This window comes from Lepidochelys olivacea, assembly GCF_965140295.1.
Source record: "Lepidochelys olivacea isolate rLepOli2 genome assembly, chromosome: 1".
NCBI classification, from domain to species: domain Eukaryota; kingdom Metazoa; phylum Chordata; order Testudines; family Cheloniidae; genus Lepidochelys; species Lepidochelys olivacea.
Genome location: NC_140411.1, coordinates 330,138,600 through 330,153,873, shown reverse-complemented (window position 1 = coordinate 330,153,873; position 15,274 = coordinate 330,138,600). Strand labels below are relative to the sequence as shown.

Genomic DNA, 15,274 nt, shown 5'->3' with positions numbered 1-15,274 from the left:
AGCACCCATGGGAAAGAGGGGAAGTCAGCGCCTGTGGGTTGATGGGACAGTATTCACCCTTGACATGCAGGCAGGCTGTGTGGTTGCTTGCCTGCTATTCTAGTCTGTGGACTGGGATATTGGCTATTGTTCTTTGTGCTCTTGGGTTTTTGGCCACTAGATCTTTCAAGTGCAGATTTAATGATCACTTCCCCAGTCCACTCCAAATGCTCAGTCTGTGCTGGCTTAGTAAGGGTGGCAGGACAATCACCTTTGTGGTGTGTAGCTCCTTCAACATGTCCTCCCTCCTCTTCATCCTGGACTGATGAGGAGGCCCTGTGGTACAGAGGGTATTGTGTGGGCCCCCTATGTTGGAGTGAATTCTGCCTTGAGGGAGTCTCCTTTGTGGAAAAGGATTTGTTTGGAGACTGTTCTCTAAACTTTCAGGATTAGTAAAAGTAGGTGAATCCAATGAAATTTCCATTAATATCAATGTAGGGTATAGTGTCATTCGCAGGGATAATGACAGATCTTCTGGGCTACTATTGGGTGATCATCTCTGGTGTAATGCTGTTGTAATTGACTTTGAGTGATCTGACAGCTGTGGAAAGTGATGAATCTATTAGTGTAAAGAAAGCCAGGATTTCCCCCTTGTTCCCCAGGAACAAAATGCCAGTGTTCTGAATTTAATTGATCCTAACAGTAATAAATAAAACAAAGGAGGTGTTCTTTTCATTACTAATTGTGTTAGCACAAGCCAGTTTATGGTATAAAAATACGTGACTATAAGGAGGAGGCGCACTCTCTACCAGTCTTTAGTGATAGCCACAAAGTTATTAGTGTCAAACCCAGCTAATAACCTAACTGGAATCTTGAAGATTTTTTCCATTCCCACTTTCTGAACCACATTGCTGTTACAAACTACCATACAATGATTAAAATGAAGCCATCAAATGTTCTTGTTATGGACTACATTTCCTTTCCCAATCAAGATCCCATTTGTGATGCAACAACCCTTTAGCAACCACAGCTGCTAGAAAAGTGGCATAAGGAAGGCATGCCTTTTTATTGTCTTTAATGTGATATGAGATTTGTCCTTTTTGACATACACATGCTATTTCCTTTTGTTTTGGGCTTCCCTGCTGCCTGGTCCTTTTCTTTGCCCTTCATGTCCATCGTGGCTTTCTGATGATTCTCTCCCTCCTCTACCCCCACTCTCTTATTTATGGTTCCCTGACACATGGGATCCTTGCACGTGCCCTTGTGCGGCTTAGTTTCCAGGTACCCCGGTGCAGCGGTTCTTAAACTCGGATGTGTGGAATGTGTGCTGGAGGGGGGCATGAAAAGATTTAGGGGGAAAAAAACCTTACTGCACACCTTCAGAGCTGGGGGGCCAGAGAGCAGCAGCAGCTGGCTGAGCGCCCAGCTCTGAAGGCAGTGCCGCCGCCAGCAGCAGCACAGAAATAAGGGTGGCAGGACCACGCCATGCCAGGCCATCCTTACTCCTTTGCTGCTGCTGGTGTCAATGCTGCCTTCAGAGCTGGGTGGCCGGAGAGTGGTGGCTGCTAGCCAGGTGCCCCAGCTGGGGTGACACTAATACAGACAGAAAGAAGAGGGTGTGATCAAATAAATCTGAGAACCGCTGCCCCAGTGTGTACTGCCTGGCTGCATAACTTCCTGGTGGCTCTGGTCACGAAGGGAAAATTCTGTTTCTTACCCTGCTCGTTATGTGGAAGTGGCCTGTGGAGGAGGCAGCTAGAATGGCACTGCCTCGTTTCCTGGTACTTCTCTGAGTTGCCTGGAGAAGCAGTTGGAAACAAGGTGACGGGCGTCGTGGTGCTGGTTCTACCTCTGTGTTGACCACCAGCCGGTGCTCATAGATTCATAGATATTTAGGCCAGAAGGGACCATTATGATCATCTAGTCTGACCTCCTGCACAATGCAGGCCACAGAATTTCACCCACCACTCCTAAAAAAGACCTCACACCTATATCTGTGCTATTGAAGTCCTCAAATTGTAGTTTGAAGACCTCAAGGAGCAGAGAATCCTCCAGCAAGTGACCCGTGCCCCATGCTACAGAGGAAGGCGAAAAACCTCCAGGGCCTTCCAATCTGCCCTGGAGGAAAATTCCTTCCCGACCCCAAATATGGCGATCAGCTAAACCCTGAGCATATGGGCAAGATTCATCAGTCAGATACTACAGAAAATTCTTTCCCGGGTAACTTGGATCTTACCCCATCTAAAAACCCATCACAGGCCATTGGGCCTATTTACCATGAATATTTAATTACCAAAACCATGTTATCCCATCATACCATCTCCTCCATAAACTTATCGAGTTTAATCTTAAAGCAAGATAGATCTTTTGCCCCCACTACTTCCCTCGGAAGGCTATTCCAAAACTTCACTCCTCTGATGGTTAGAAACCTTCGTCTAATTTCTAATCTAAATTTCCTAGTGGCCAGTTTATATCCATTTGTTCTTGTGTCCACATTGGTACTGAGTTTAAATAATTCCTCTCCCTCTCTGGTATTTATCCCTCTGATATATTTATAGAGAGCAATCATATCTCCCCTCAACCTTCTTTTAGTTAGGCTAAACAAGCCAAGCTCCCTGAGTCTCCTTTCATAAGACAAGTTTTCCATTCCTCGGATCATCCTAGTAGCCCTTCTCTGTACCTGTTCCAGTTTGAATTCATCCTTCTTAAACATGGGAGACCAGAACTGCACACAGTATTCCAGGTGAGGTCTCACCAGGGCCTTATATAACGGTACTAAAACCTCCTTATCCCTACTGGAAATACCTCTCTTGATGCATCCCAAGACGACATTAGCTTTTTTTCCACAGCCATATCACATTGGCAGCTCATAGTCATCCTATGATCAACCAATACTCCAAGGTCCTTTTCCTCCTCCGTTACTTCTAGTTGATGCGTCCCTAGCTTATAACTAAAATTCTTGTTATTAATCCCTAAATGCATGACCTTACACTTCTCACTATTAAATTTCATCCTATTCCTATTGCTCTGAGAATTGCAGTTTGAGACCTTGCAGTGCATAGCCATTACTTAACTTCTAAAGTCCTGTATGCATTTAATGCATTTAAGGCTGAAACTGATCTGCTGTCAGCAGCATACAATGAATCCAAACACCTTATTTAGAATCCTAATGGAAAATAGGAGTTGATCTTGAAATTTTGCAAGGAGATGGTTGAATTCCATTACTATGGCAATTAGAACTGTTAATTCAAACATGGTTTCCATGTTATTGGGTGGGTGAGTGGGGAGTGTTTAGAAACTGAGCTCCTTTTCTGTAAGTTTTAAAACTCATTACATCTCATTTGAAGTTTCATTGAGGATTAAATAGAAGTCTGCATACTATACTATCTTCCTCAAGAAGAGAGGAATTTTTTCATGCGCACAATACGCTGTAGAAAGGCCTTCATTTAAGTGTTTTTGCAGATGTAAGACTAATGCTGATTTGTTTTAAACCTACATAAGTTCTACAATGAATTAATCCAAATGAGTGTTTTATGCCTTTAATACTTCTTATTTCAGACACTTTTGAGAAGAGTGCAGCAAATCCGTACATAGTAAATGTTGAAAGAAATGGAAAAATTATTTATACCTGGAAGGTGAGTCTACAGCATAGAAGTCTGTTCAGATATACCAGAAAGTAATAATTTGTCTAATTTAATCTAATACTTGCATTTTACGTTTCTTTTCATTGGGATTTAAAACCTGTAATTTGATCGATTACAAGTTTTAGATGCCTTTTAGGTTACTTACAAAACTGTTTTTTCCTTGGGGCAAGGCTGAAGGGACTGAGAGTGAAATCCTGGCTCCATTCGAGTCCATTGGAGTTTTGCCATTGACTTCACTGCTGCCAGGATTTCATCCTGAACGAACAGCCATTACTTAGACAAATTCTTCATAAACAGCACATTCTTCCACCCTGAGAGCTGAGTTGCTCAAGAAAGACAGAATCTACTGAATTCAAGCAGAGCTATTTCACTTAAACTTAGTTCTGTATAAGTGACATCTTTAAACTTTTTTAATGGTAAAAAACCCTCCTCATGCTGTGTTTTGTGTAATTTTAAACCCTGCTTATATTTGTAGTTGTCATGAACTATGAAGTATCTTTAACTAGTTTAGTATCCTTCAGAGCTACAGTCACTTCGACTTCAAAAGCCTACATTTAGGGCTCTGTTCTCCCTAGTGCATGTAAGGAAGAAGAAACACTCAGTATTAAATCTTGTGGCATTGTGAGAATCTCCAATTGGCTTGGGGACGATTCCCCCTCTTTGGAAGAAGTTGGGGTTCAGTTAGCAAAATCTATTAGTACCCACCCAGTTTCATGTGGATTTTAGGGGATCTGCTGGGGGCACAGGCTGCAGGGCAGCACTTCGATGGCACTGCGTTGCAAGGGATGCCTCTTATTCTTTGACTTGCCAACTCCAAACAGCAGAGCTGAAACTCTGCAGAGCATCCAGCAGGACTTCCACAAGGATGGGGGAAGGAAGAGGCTGCAGGGGAGCAGAATTCCCTTTTCTTGTGGATGTAGGCTCTCCTTTGCATGAGGACACCAAGGGGAGTTATGGGGCCTTTATGCATCATCCAGCAGTATTAACAAAGCTCCCTTTGTTTATCGTTTGTTTGTTTTTAATATTTTAGTTTCGTGAAATACCAGGTTTTTGTATTACACAAAAATCTGTTAATATTTTACTCTGATCCATGCAAAGTTCATCTGTGCAGCTGTTGACAGCTAATCTTCAGGGCACCACAGACCTGAGGAGGCCAGTTTTTGTTTGTAAGGGGAAAGTGCCTTCTTTCTAGCATGTATGGAATGTTGCATTAAGCATTCCAGGGCTGCAGACTGGCCAGCCCTATCACTTCATATGGCAGCCAGGCTCTTGGGAGAAACAGCACGATTCACTGAGCTTGCTCAGCGTGTTTGCCTTCCTGTCCCCAGCTTGTTACATTTCCTAGGGCTGAGGTAACCTCTGCAGGCTGCGTGGTGCCAGGTGGTGGTAGCGGGGCAGACGAGAGATCCTGAAAACTGGGTGTAGCAGAGTGGAGAACACTTTTGCATGAGGTTTCCACCTCCCAGACTGCTGTGAACTCTGTCCTGAAGAACATGTTTTTTGTTAATTCCCCAGTCCTCCTGTCTCACCAAAGTAGGCTGACCTTCCCCCGGCTAGGTCAGTCTCCTACAGAACCAGCATCTGGAGCTTTGCTCCCGTGGGAAGGCCACATATATGTTTTGTTTGGGTTTTAAGTTTTAAAACCTGTTACTGGAGTGGAGAGTACTCCTTAGAGTATTTTCACCACTGGGCAAATTTGAGGGCTGATCATATGTTGTATGTTTTAAAAAAAAAAATGCATCCTTCTCCTAGAGAGAGGAGTGCTGTCTGTGTGAGACACACAAATAAGGTGTCTAACCTGCTGTGGGATCCGTGCAGGCCTTAATGCCCAGATAGATTCCTACTGAAGTTATTGAGATTCCATGCAGAGTTGTGTCCATCCATGCTGGTGCAATTGCATGATGGGGGTTTGAATTATCCCAGACCCTTGAGTGTGCTAACTTTTTTCTCCAGAAGTTGGAGCTATGTACAAAAAGTATAAATTTCATCCTCCACATAAGATGCTTTTTGCATCAAATTGTTAAAGCTTGGAAAATGGACCATTTTTAAGCCTCAAGTGTGAAATGCTGGCTCCACTGATAAGCAAGTGGAGTTTCTGCTGTTGACCTTAAGGGAGGCAGGATTCCACCTAAGGTGATTTTTGTTCTGCAGTAACTTATTTGATTGACTGATAACAAATGTACTGCTTATCTACTTTGTTCTGTTGTGTATGGCAAAACGTTTCCATCTGCTGATCTTTTTATGACTTTCTTCTTTTTGTGCAGGAAGGGACAGGGTCTTGAATTTATCTAAACTTTACTGTATGTGTGGGTAACTGTTAAGTAGTTAAAGCCCCATTTTTGACCTACCGTAAAACTGTTGCAAACTGGTGAAGAATGTCTTCTGAATGATGCGTATTTTTTCATGTTTCTACTCTGTTAATATACAGAAATGATATCGAAAAGCATTCTCATTTTATTCAAGATCAATAGATATGGTTAACCCAGTATCTGCAGGTTTCCTTGTTCTTCCCTATATTAACTGTGGAGAAATAACTTCATTACTGCATACTGGTGTTGGTTAACTGCAGATCTTATTGTGTTGTCCAAGACAATTTAGTCTTTAGATTTATTTTAAATAACCACTGTAAACTATATTAATCAGTGAGCCACCATTTCTGTGAGACACACGTAAACATGTGTCCTTCCTACTGGCTCTCTAGCAGCAGTTAACTCTGACAATTGTCAGAGCACTTCATGTTCATACTGACATTATCAGCAAGGCTTGTGCACAAACAAGGATGTAAATGATACTGAGCTATTTTGGCTTCTGTCCCATTAAACATAATTGGAAAACCATCTGTATCTGCCAAGTGCAAAAAGACCAAATGTATTGTGTGTACGATCAGTGGAAGGAGGAGGATGGACCTTATTTTCAAACTTTTACAAAAATTATAAAATGTTGAGATTAGAAAAAACGTAGCCTTTGTCATTCCTGGCATATACAGTTGTCCCATACCTGTTAAAAAAACAGCTTATTAGTCACAGGGTAATCACTTCTGCCCTGAAAAGCAGTGTAGGAATCCTGTAAGTGGACTTGGTAACAATATGCTAGCACATGCATAGACCTGATGTGGAACTTAGATTGATTGCTTATTACGACTGTGATTCCCATTTTTATGAAATACATTTTTCTTAGCAAAGTACAGAAAATGCCGGATTATAGGGGCCTGCTCCTGCTCCCACTGAAGTCAGGAAGGTCGCAATTTGGTCCTGTTGATTCATTTTAAGTCGGTGGAACTTAAGCACGTGCGGTTTTTTAAAATAAAATAGGAGCATAGAAGAGTTTTGTTGTCGAGAGCTGTTGTGGCAGCAGGTATAGAAACCTAAGAGACTGCATGATCAGGCCTTATATGTACTTAAGCCCCTTCATTTTCAGTTTAAACCGATTTTTACTGAAAAATTTCTGGGTGTCACAAAAAGTATTCATTTTTTTTCTGATTTCACCCTACTTTTGTATCATTCAACTATATAAAAATAACTTGTTTTTTTTAGGAAAATACAATACATTGCATGAGATCTATGTATTAGGATAATACGTTAGTCTGTGTGTGTATATGCAAAGCTGCCTGTTAAAGTATTAGTTTAGAAGATACACACATTAAACAAATAGGCTCGCATGCAAACTCTGAAGTGCATGTGAATCTGAACTTCCTGATGAATCTCACACCCACCACATACACATTTCAAGCTGTTAGCAGATAACAGTTTAAAGATTTTACACACTAAAATAGGAAGGAAATGAAAATCTGTTTTAGAACACAAGGAAGTATTTGAAAGTTTTAAAAAAAACAAAACCAGGAGAAAAGGATGAAGTTAAGTGTATGTGCGGCAAATGGTGCGGTCCAATTATTAAATGTAAATATTTATAGGCTAATAGTTCTAGGTCTACAACAGTAAACTGTTTATTCAAATGAAAAGTATTATTTGGAGATTAGAGATGTGTTGTTTTCTTAAACTCAGAGGTGGCATTATGTTTTGAGTTCTATTTTGATTCTGCAGCAAATCATGTTGATTAATGCTTTGAATTCTGTTCATCTGTTGAATACTTCCCCGTCTTTCCATTTACCAAAATAAACCCCAGTATTTACCCAGAAAAATTATGAATAGTTTTTTGCACTGATTTTCATCATTTTTAGTTTTTATTTTATTTAATTTTTCCTGGGAATTTATCAGTGTTTATTACCACAACAACAAAAACAGAAGGGTCCTATGTCTACTTCACAAAACAGGGTGCAGTAATTTTTCAAACGACTACAGGTCCTTTTTCTCATGCTCTGTTGTTAAAAACAGTGGTGTTTATTGTATTGAGCAGACTCCACGATTGTAGTCTGATGAGTGCAAGGTTGCATACCTAGATGTAGCCTTATTAGTCTGGGAACTTTATGCACGCTTTGAGAGTGACAGTAGCTTCCAACTGAAAATGGAAATGCAACAATTTGCTGCCAGTCAGAGGCCAAAAGTGGAAATAGATCTGGAAAACCTAAAGCATGGAAAACCATAAAGAGTCTTGTCCATTGAAAAGGAAACAGTTTAATCTGTTTGTGTTCAGAAGTAGTGTAAACAATAACCAGTACATCTTTATATAAATCAGCTGTAGATAGTGTTTGTTTTTTACAAGGCAGTAGACTGTCAATAATTGTGTTGACAATCTGGAGCTTTTAAACAGCTTGTGAAATCTTTTTAGCGTTTGTCTTGATAGGCAGGGTAGGGGCTACACTCTTCCTCCAACTGCAAGTAGGTCACTGGGCTATGTGGCAATCTCTCTGCGTCCAGATGTGAAGTTTTTAGCCACTGGATCCATATAATTGCAGATCCCCCAGATCTGGTGCATCCCACCCCAAAATATCCCACAGAGGGCCAGCACAAAATCCACTTCCATGGTGCACAGAGTGTGCCAAGATATTGCTTCATTGCCGCCCTGCTCTTGTGGAGGTTGAGCGGGGAGCCTGCATAGAGCTTCAGTGAAGTAGAGAAATGAATTTCAGCTTATACGGGGATGCAGATTCAGTTGTGGGTGGTGGGGTTGATCAGTTGTCACATGTAACTGGTCTAAAAAACAACACACATCAATTCCCCCCCCCCCATTTTCTCACACCCCTTTTTTGGAGTTGAAGTCATAGAGCAATACGTATGAAACCAAAGGCCAGAAAATGGATGGGAGTGAACGGGAATGGAAAGAATTGGTGATAGGAGAGAAGAGGGGAGTAACGCTGGAAAAGAGAAAACAATGTTTAACAAATGTCTACGTAAATCTAGATAAACTGATAGTTATTTAATTTAATTTACAGGGAAGTGGGAGAAATACCTGCATTGGATTATATGATCCTCTTAATAAACAAAATGAGGTAAGGCTAATGCCACATGTAGATCTAGAAAGGAGAATATCTCTGCTTTCTAGATTTTGATGCCCTAAAAATGACTTTCTTAGGTCTGTCTGAAGCATTTGTTTTTAAATAAAAGTTGCTGTTGTGACCTTTCCACACCCCAGCGTAAAGCATTCAAACAACGTTTTGTAGCAACCTGTCTGCACAGCAATCTGACTTATTTTATACGGTGTCAGGCAAATACGAACACTCATGAGTCTTTTAAAAAAGCCTAATTAAACATGTTCCCTAAAAAATAGGGCTGTCAAGCGATTAAAAAATTAATCGTGATTAATTGTGTGATTAAACAATAATGGAATACCATTTATTTAAATATTTTTGGATGTCTTCTCCATTTTCAAATATTTTGATTTCAGTTGCAACACAGAATACAAAGTGCACAGTGCTCACTTTATATTTATTTTTGATTACAAATATTTGCACTGTAAAAAAACAAAAGAAATAATATATTTCAGTTCACCTAATACAAGTACTGGAGTGCAATCTCTTTATAATGAAAGTTGAACTTACAAATAACTTCATTCAAAAACAAAACAATGTAAAATTTTAGAACCTACAAGTCCACTCAGTCCTACTTCAGCCAATTGCTTAGACTAGTGGTCCCCAACATGGTGCCCGTTGGGACAACTGACTGACAAGGGAGTGCTTCCGCTGGACAACCCGCCGCTGAGGAGCACGGCCGCCGGACAACCGGCCGCCGAAATGCCGCCCAGAAGCAGCAACGCCAAGAAGCATCGCCGCCGAAATGCCGCTGCTTCTCGATGACGCCGCTTCTCGGCGGCATTTCGGCAGCGGCGCTTCTCGAACACGCTGCTTCTCGGCGGCATTTTGGTGGCAGGTCATCCGGTGCCCACCAAACTCTTCTGGGAACATGCATATGCTATTGCAACAGAAAGGTTGGGGACCACTGGCTTAGACAAACAAATTTGGTTATGATTTGCAGGAGATAATGCAGCCCACGTCTTATTTACAGTGTCACCTGAAAGAGAGAGTAGACATTTGCAAGGCAGTGTTGTAGCTGGCATCTCAAGATATTTATGTGCCAGATGTGGTAAAGATTCATATGTTCCCTTCATGCTTCAGCCACCATTCCAGAATACATGCATCTATGCTGATGACGGGTTCTGCTCGATAATGATCCAAGGCAGAGCGGACCAATGCATGTTCATTTTCATCATCTGAGTCAGATGCCACCAGTAGAAAGTTGATTTTCTTTTTGGTGGTTTGGGTTCTGTAGTTTCCGCATTGGAGTGTTGCTCTTTTATGACATCTGAAAGCATTCTCCACACCTTGTCCCTCTGAGATTTTGGAAGGCACTTCAGATTCTTAAACCTTGGGTCGAGTGCTGTATCTACCCTTAGAAATCTCACATTGGTACCTTCTATGGATTTTGTCAAATCTGCTGTGAAAGTGTTCTTAAAACAAACATGTGTTGGGTCATCATCCGAGACTCCTATAAAATGAAATATATATGGCAGAATGCGGGTAAAACAGAGCAGGAGATGTACGATTCTCTCTCGAGTTCAGTCACAAATTTAACACATTTTTTTAACAAGCATCATCGGCATGGAAGCATGTTTTCTGGAATGGTGGCCAAAGCATGAAGGAGCATATGAGTGTTTAGCATATCTGGCACATAAATACCTTGGAACGCCGGCTACAAAAGTGCCATGCGAATGCCTGTTCTCACTTTCAGATGACATTGTAAATAAGAAGCAGTCAGCAGTATCTCCTGTAAATGTAAACTGAGTAGACTTGTGGGCTCTAAAGTTTTACATTGTTTTGTTTTTGAGTGCAGGTATGTAACCAAAAAAAATCTACATTTGTAAAAAGTTGCACTTTCATGATAAAGAGATTGCACTACAGTACTTGTATGAGGTGAATTGAAAAATACTATTTCTTTTATCATTTTTACAGTGAAAATATTTGTAATAAAAATAATATAAAGTGAGCACTGTACACTTTGTATTCTGTGTTGGAATAGAAATCAATGTTTAAAAATGTAGAAAAACATCCAAAAATATTTAATAAATTTCAATTGGTATTATATTGTTTAACAGTGTGATTAATCACGATTAATTTTTAATTGCAGTTAATTTTTTGTAGTTAATCGCATGAGTTAACTGCAATTAATTGACAGCCCTACTAAAAAGCAATTATTTATTTTGTTACTTGTATTAAATGTGCACCCACAAGGTGCTGTGTGCTGCCACGTGTATATGAAGACATGATCCTAGAAAAGAAGATTGTACAGTCCTGCATTTGGATCCATGTGGGTGGCCTGTGCAGAGCTGTGTTGAAATCATTGGGGTTTCATGCTGACTTAAGGGTTTACCTGTGTAGATCTACTGGCAGATTGGAGGCCTAACGAAAAAAAGCAACGCATAAAGGGTGGAGGAGAGTGCTAAAACATAGCATCAGAATATAGTTCTTCTGGCCTTTGGAATGTTTGTTTAAAGAAACACTTTGAAGAAATACTGATCAGTGTTGTTTTTCCTAAGGAGTAGAGACTTTAAAAATAGTTTGTATTAAGTGAGTGAAACAAAACAAGCCACATTATGTAGTTCACTCGAAATTTATTTCTCAATAGCATCTGTATACCTTTGAAAAAGATCTACACATAATCAGTTGTTCGATCAACAATGAAAAGACGTTACTAGGTAAGTGTCGCCTTTATCTCATTAAAATTATACGATGTCATGATAAAAGTTTTTATTTTACTAATCTGGATAAATTTCAATCTAGAAATAATAAGAAATATTTTACTCAGAAGCAGCTCATGACAATCTTCTTCTCTGCATTTTTAATACATCTGTCACTAGAATATCTAGGTGACAATGTGATTACTGTGACTGCTTTTTTCTTTTTAAACAAACTGACCACTACTTAAGTTTCTGCATGTCTAATGGATCTACAGTATCTGTTGTGGTGTTTCTTTAAAGTTTGGTTCAGTGATGAATTTTCTTCCGTGAGATTTTTATGTGATTTGATATTTGGAAATGTTCACTAAGATGAAATAGTGAATATATATATTTTGTTTTTTGTTGAGTAGCAGTCAGTTTTCTTCAGTCAACAAAGGAAGAAAGAGTAAATCAGCTACTGCAGCCAGGTACCAAAAGTAGCTTATTTTTAATTGTGAAGGTAAAACTAACACTGTTATTGGGATTTTGCAACACTACTTTTGCTTGTATCCCTTATTTTGTAGAACAAAACTTTATAAAACAGATTAATATAGTTTGAAACTTGTGTTCTTTTTGCAGTATCTAAGTGTTTGACCTTGGTCATTGAAATTCACCCAGTTAATAATGTAAGAGTCCTAAAGGCTGTGGATACCTGTATCAGAGTACAGGTAAATGGTTCAACTAATCTGACTGTAACTTTTCATTTATTACTTTAAAGTGAAAAAGCAGGGGAATTTAAAAGTACCTGTTTCATGTTACCCATGCAAAAATATTGCATTATGTAACTGAGATACATTATGCTTTCCTAATACTTAGTACACTATAAGTAGACTATGCCTTTGGTTTGAACTGTCTGTTTTATCTATATTGAATCTTTCTAAGATTGTATTCATAGCAAATGATGATGATTTTCATCTGTAGTAACACTGCTGTTGTTTATGGAGGATTGTCAGTGTGGCAGTCTGTATACAAAAGTTATTCCACTGTCAAATAAATCTCTTAAAAATTATAAACAGCTTAGATTAGCTTTAGCAACAAAGTCTCTTGACCATCATTTTTACATAATTTCCTTTTACAGTTTCTCTATCCAGTTGCAAACAGAAATCCTTTTCCAGAAAGCCATCTCTTACTAATTTCAGAAGATAAATGTAAGTATTTGAGTTAATATTTTGAATATATACTGCTTTTCTGGTTAAACATGGACATCCTATTATTTTGAAACACTGTAAACTAGAACAATATTGCCAATTTGACTTCAATATCCATTTTTATTTACTTATTTGTCCCTTCCATAAAAGCCAATATAGAAATAAGAAAGGTCTCGGCCAGTAGTAATATTACAGATGCTATTCCAACAAAGGTGTATTTTAATAAGATTTTTTTCCCCAATATTGGAGGAATGGCCAGTCTTTACTGTGTTCTTATTTTATTTTTGATTAGCTAATGCATTGCCCATAAGCAACCATATCTTGTAGCCCTTACTCAGGGAAAATCTCAATTATTTTGATGGAAGTTTTGCCTGAGTAAGGACTGTAAGATTTAGCCTATTATTCAGATTAACTATTATGCGAGGAGTTAATTTTTCTTGATACTAATATGGCAGCTCACAACTTTTCAGTGCTAGGTGGTTAAATTGTTTTGCTAACCATATTAACATATTTTAAAAAATTGAATTTCAACATTTCTAATTTTAAAGATATTGAACAATTTCACATTCATGTTGTCACAGAAGATCACCACAAAGTGGTAAGAAATCAACTTTCTTTTGAAGCTTTTATTGGAAAAACTAGAGGAAGACTATTCTTGTAACCAGTTTTCTATTGTGATTTTTCTGACCTTTCTAAGTCATTGTTTTGGTAATGCTTTAAACTGTGGCTACAACTGTGAAAGCTATGTTAATAAATGTACAGATAGTATAATAGGTTATTCAACCAGATACTGTGTAACTTATAGGAAAGTTAGTCCTCTCATTGCCTTCTCCTTAAGTCTATGAACTTGACCTAATCAAAGGGTATGTTTAGAGCTTCACAGCTTCCCCAAAGCCTAAATATCTTGCCTGATAAGAAAGGGCTTTCCCTCACCCTTGTGTTCGAAGACTCTGACATGGAGGAGAGTTTAGAAAGATGATCTGTATGAAGAATGCATGAAGTAGCAACAAAACCAAATGATGCATCTAAAATTCAGTTTGAAAGTGGTGATGTGAACGCTTTGAATTATTCATTCCCCTGTATTTATAACATATGATATGAATCCTTATTATAATTGCTAGTAGCAACATTAATCAGTGGTGCCATTATTAGAAGACTATACAAATCCACTAGTGTGTGTCCTATTTAAAATGAAATGCAATAATCAGAGACAATCTAATGCAGTTGTTGTATTTAAGAAAGGGAAAAACAGTGATCCGGGTAACTGTAGGCCTGTTAGTTTGACATCTGTAGTATGCAAGTTCTTGGGAAAAAATTTGAAGGAGAAAGTAGTTAAGGATATTGAAGTCAATGGTAAATGGGACAAAATACAACATGGTATTACAAAAAGTAGATCATGCCAAACCAACCTGATCTCCTTCTTTGAGAAAGTAACAGATTTTTTAGACAAAGGAAACGCAGTGGATCTAATTTACCTAGATTTCAGTAAGGCGTTTGGTACCGTGCCACATGAGGAATTATTAGTTAAATTTGGAAAAGATGGGGCTCAGTATGAACATTGAAAGGTGGATAAGGAATTTAGTTAAAGGGGAGACTACAACGGGTCCTACTGAAAGGTGAACTGTCAGGCTGGAGGGAGGTTACCAGTGGAGTTCCTCAAGGATCAATTTTGGGACCAATCTTATTTAATCTTTTTATTACTGACCTCGGCACAAAAAGTGGGAGTGTGCTAATAAAGTTTGCGGATGATACAAAGCTGGGAGGTATTGCCAATTTAGAGAAGAACAGGGATATCATACAGGAGGATCTGGATGACCTTGTAAATTGGAGTAATAGAAATAGGATGAAATTTAATAGTGAGTAGTGTAAGGTTATGCATTTAGGGATCAATAACAAGAATTTTAGTTATAAGCTGGGGACGCATCAATTAGAAACAACGGAGGAGGAGAAGGACCTTGGAATATTGGTTGATCATAGGATGACTATGAGCCTCCAATGTGATATGGCTGTGGAAAAAAAGCTAATGTGGTCTTGGGATGCATCAGGAGAGGTATTTCCAGTAGGGATAAGGAGGTTTTAGTACCATTATACAAGGCACTGGTGAGACCTCACCTGGAATACTGTGTGCAGTTCTGGTCTCCCATGTTTAAGAAGGATGAATCAAACTGGAACGGGTACAGAGAAGGGCCACTAGGATGATCCGAGGAATGGAAAACTTGTCTTATGAAAGGAGACTCAAGGAGCTTGGCTTGTTCAGCCTAACTAAAAGAAGGTTAAGGGGAGATATGATTGCTCTCTATAAATATATCAGAGGGATAAATACTGGAGAGGGAGAGGAATTATTTAAACTCAGTACCAATGTGGACACAAGAACAAATGGATATAAACTGGCCACCA

The 15,274-nt window shown here is 39.1% G+C and overlaps 1 protein-coding gene across 1 annotated transcript in view; it reads left to right on the top strand.

The window, feature by feature from the left end:
- Window positions 1-15,274, top strand: part of GSAP (gamma-secretase activating protein) — a 64,839-nt gene that overhangs the window by 3,998 nt on the left and 45,567 nt on the right. The window contains exons 2-8 of the mRNA XM_084642068.1: window positions 3,538-3,614; window positions 8,953-9,009; window positions 11,639-11,708; window positions 12,101-12,157; window positions 12,309-12,397; window positions 12,808-12,877; window positions 13,426-13,475. Coding sequence (XP_084498194.1) covers window positions 3,538-3,614; window positions 8,953-9,009; window positions 11,639-11,708; window positions 12,101-12,157; window positions 12,309-12,397; window positions 12,808-12,877; window positions 13,426-13,475 — 470 coding nt within the window. The remainder of the gene's footprint in view (window positions 1-3,537; window positions 3,615-8,952; window positions 9,010-11,638; window positions 11,709-12,100; window positions 12,158-12,308; window positions 12,398-12,807; window positions 12,878-13,425; window positions 13,476-15,274) is intronic.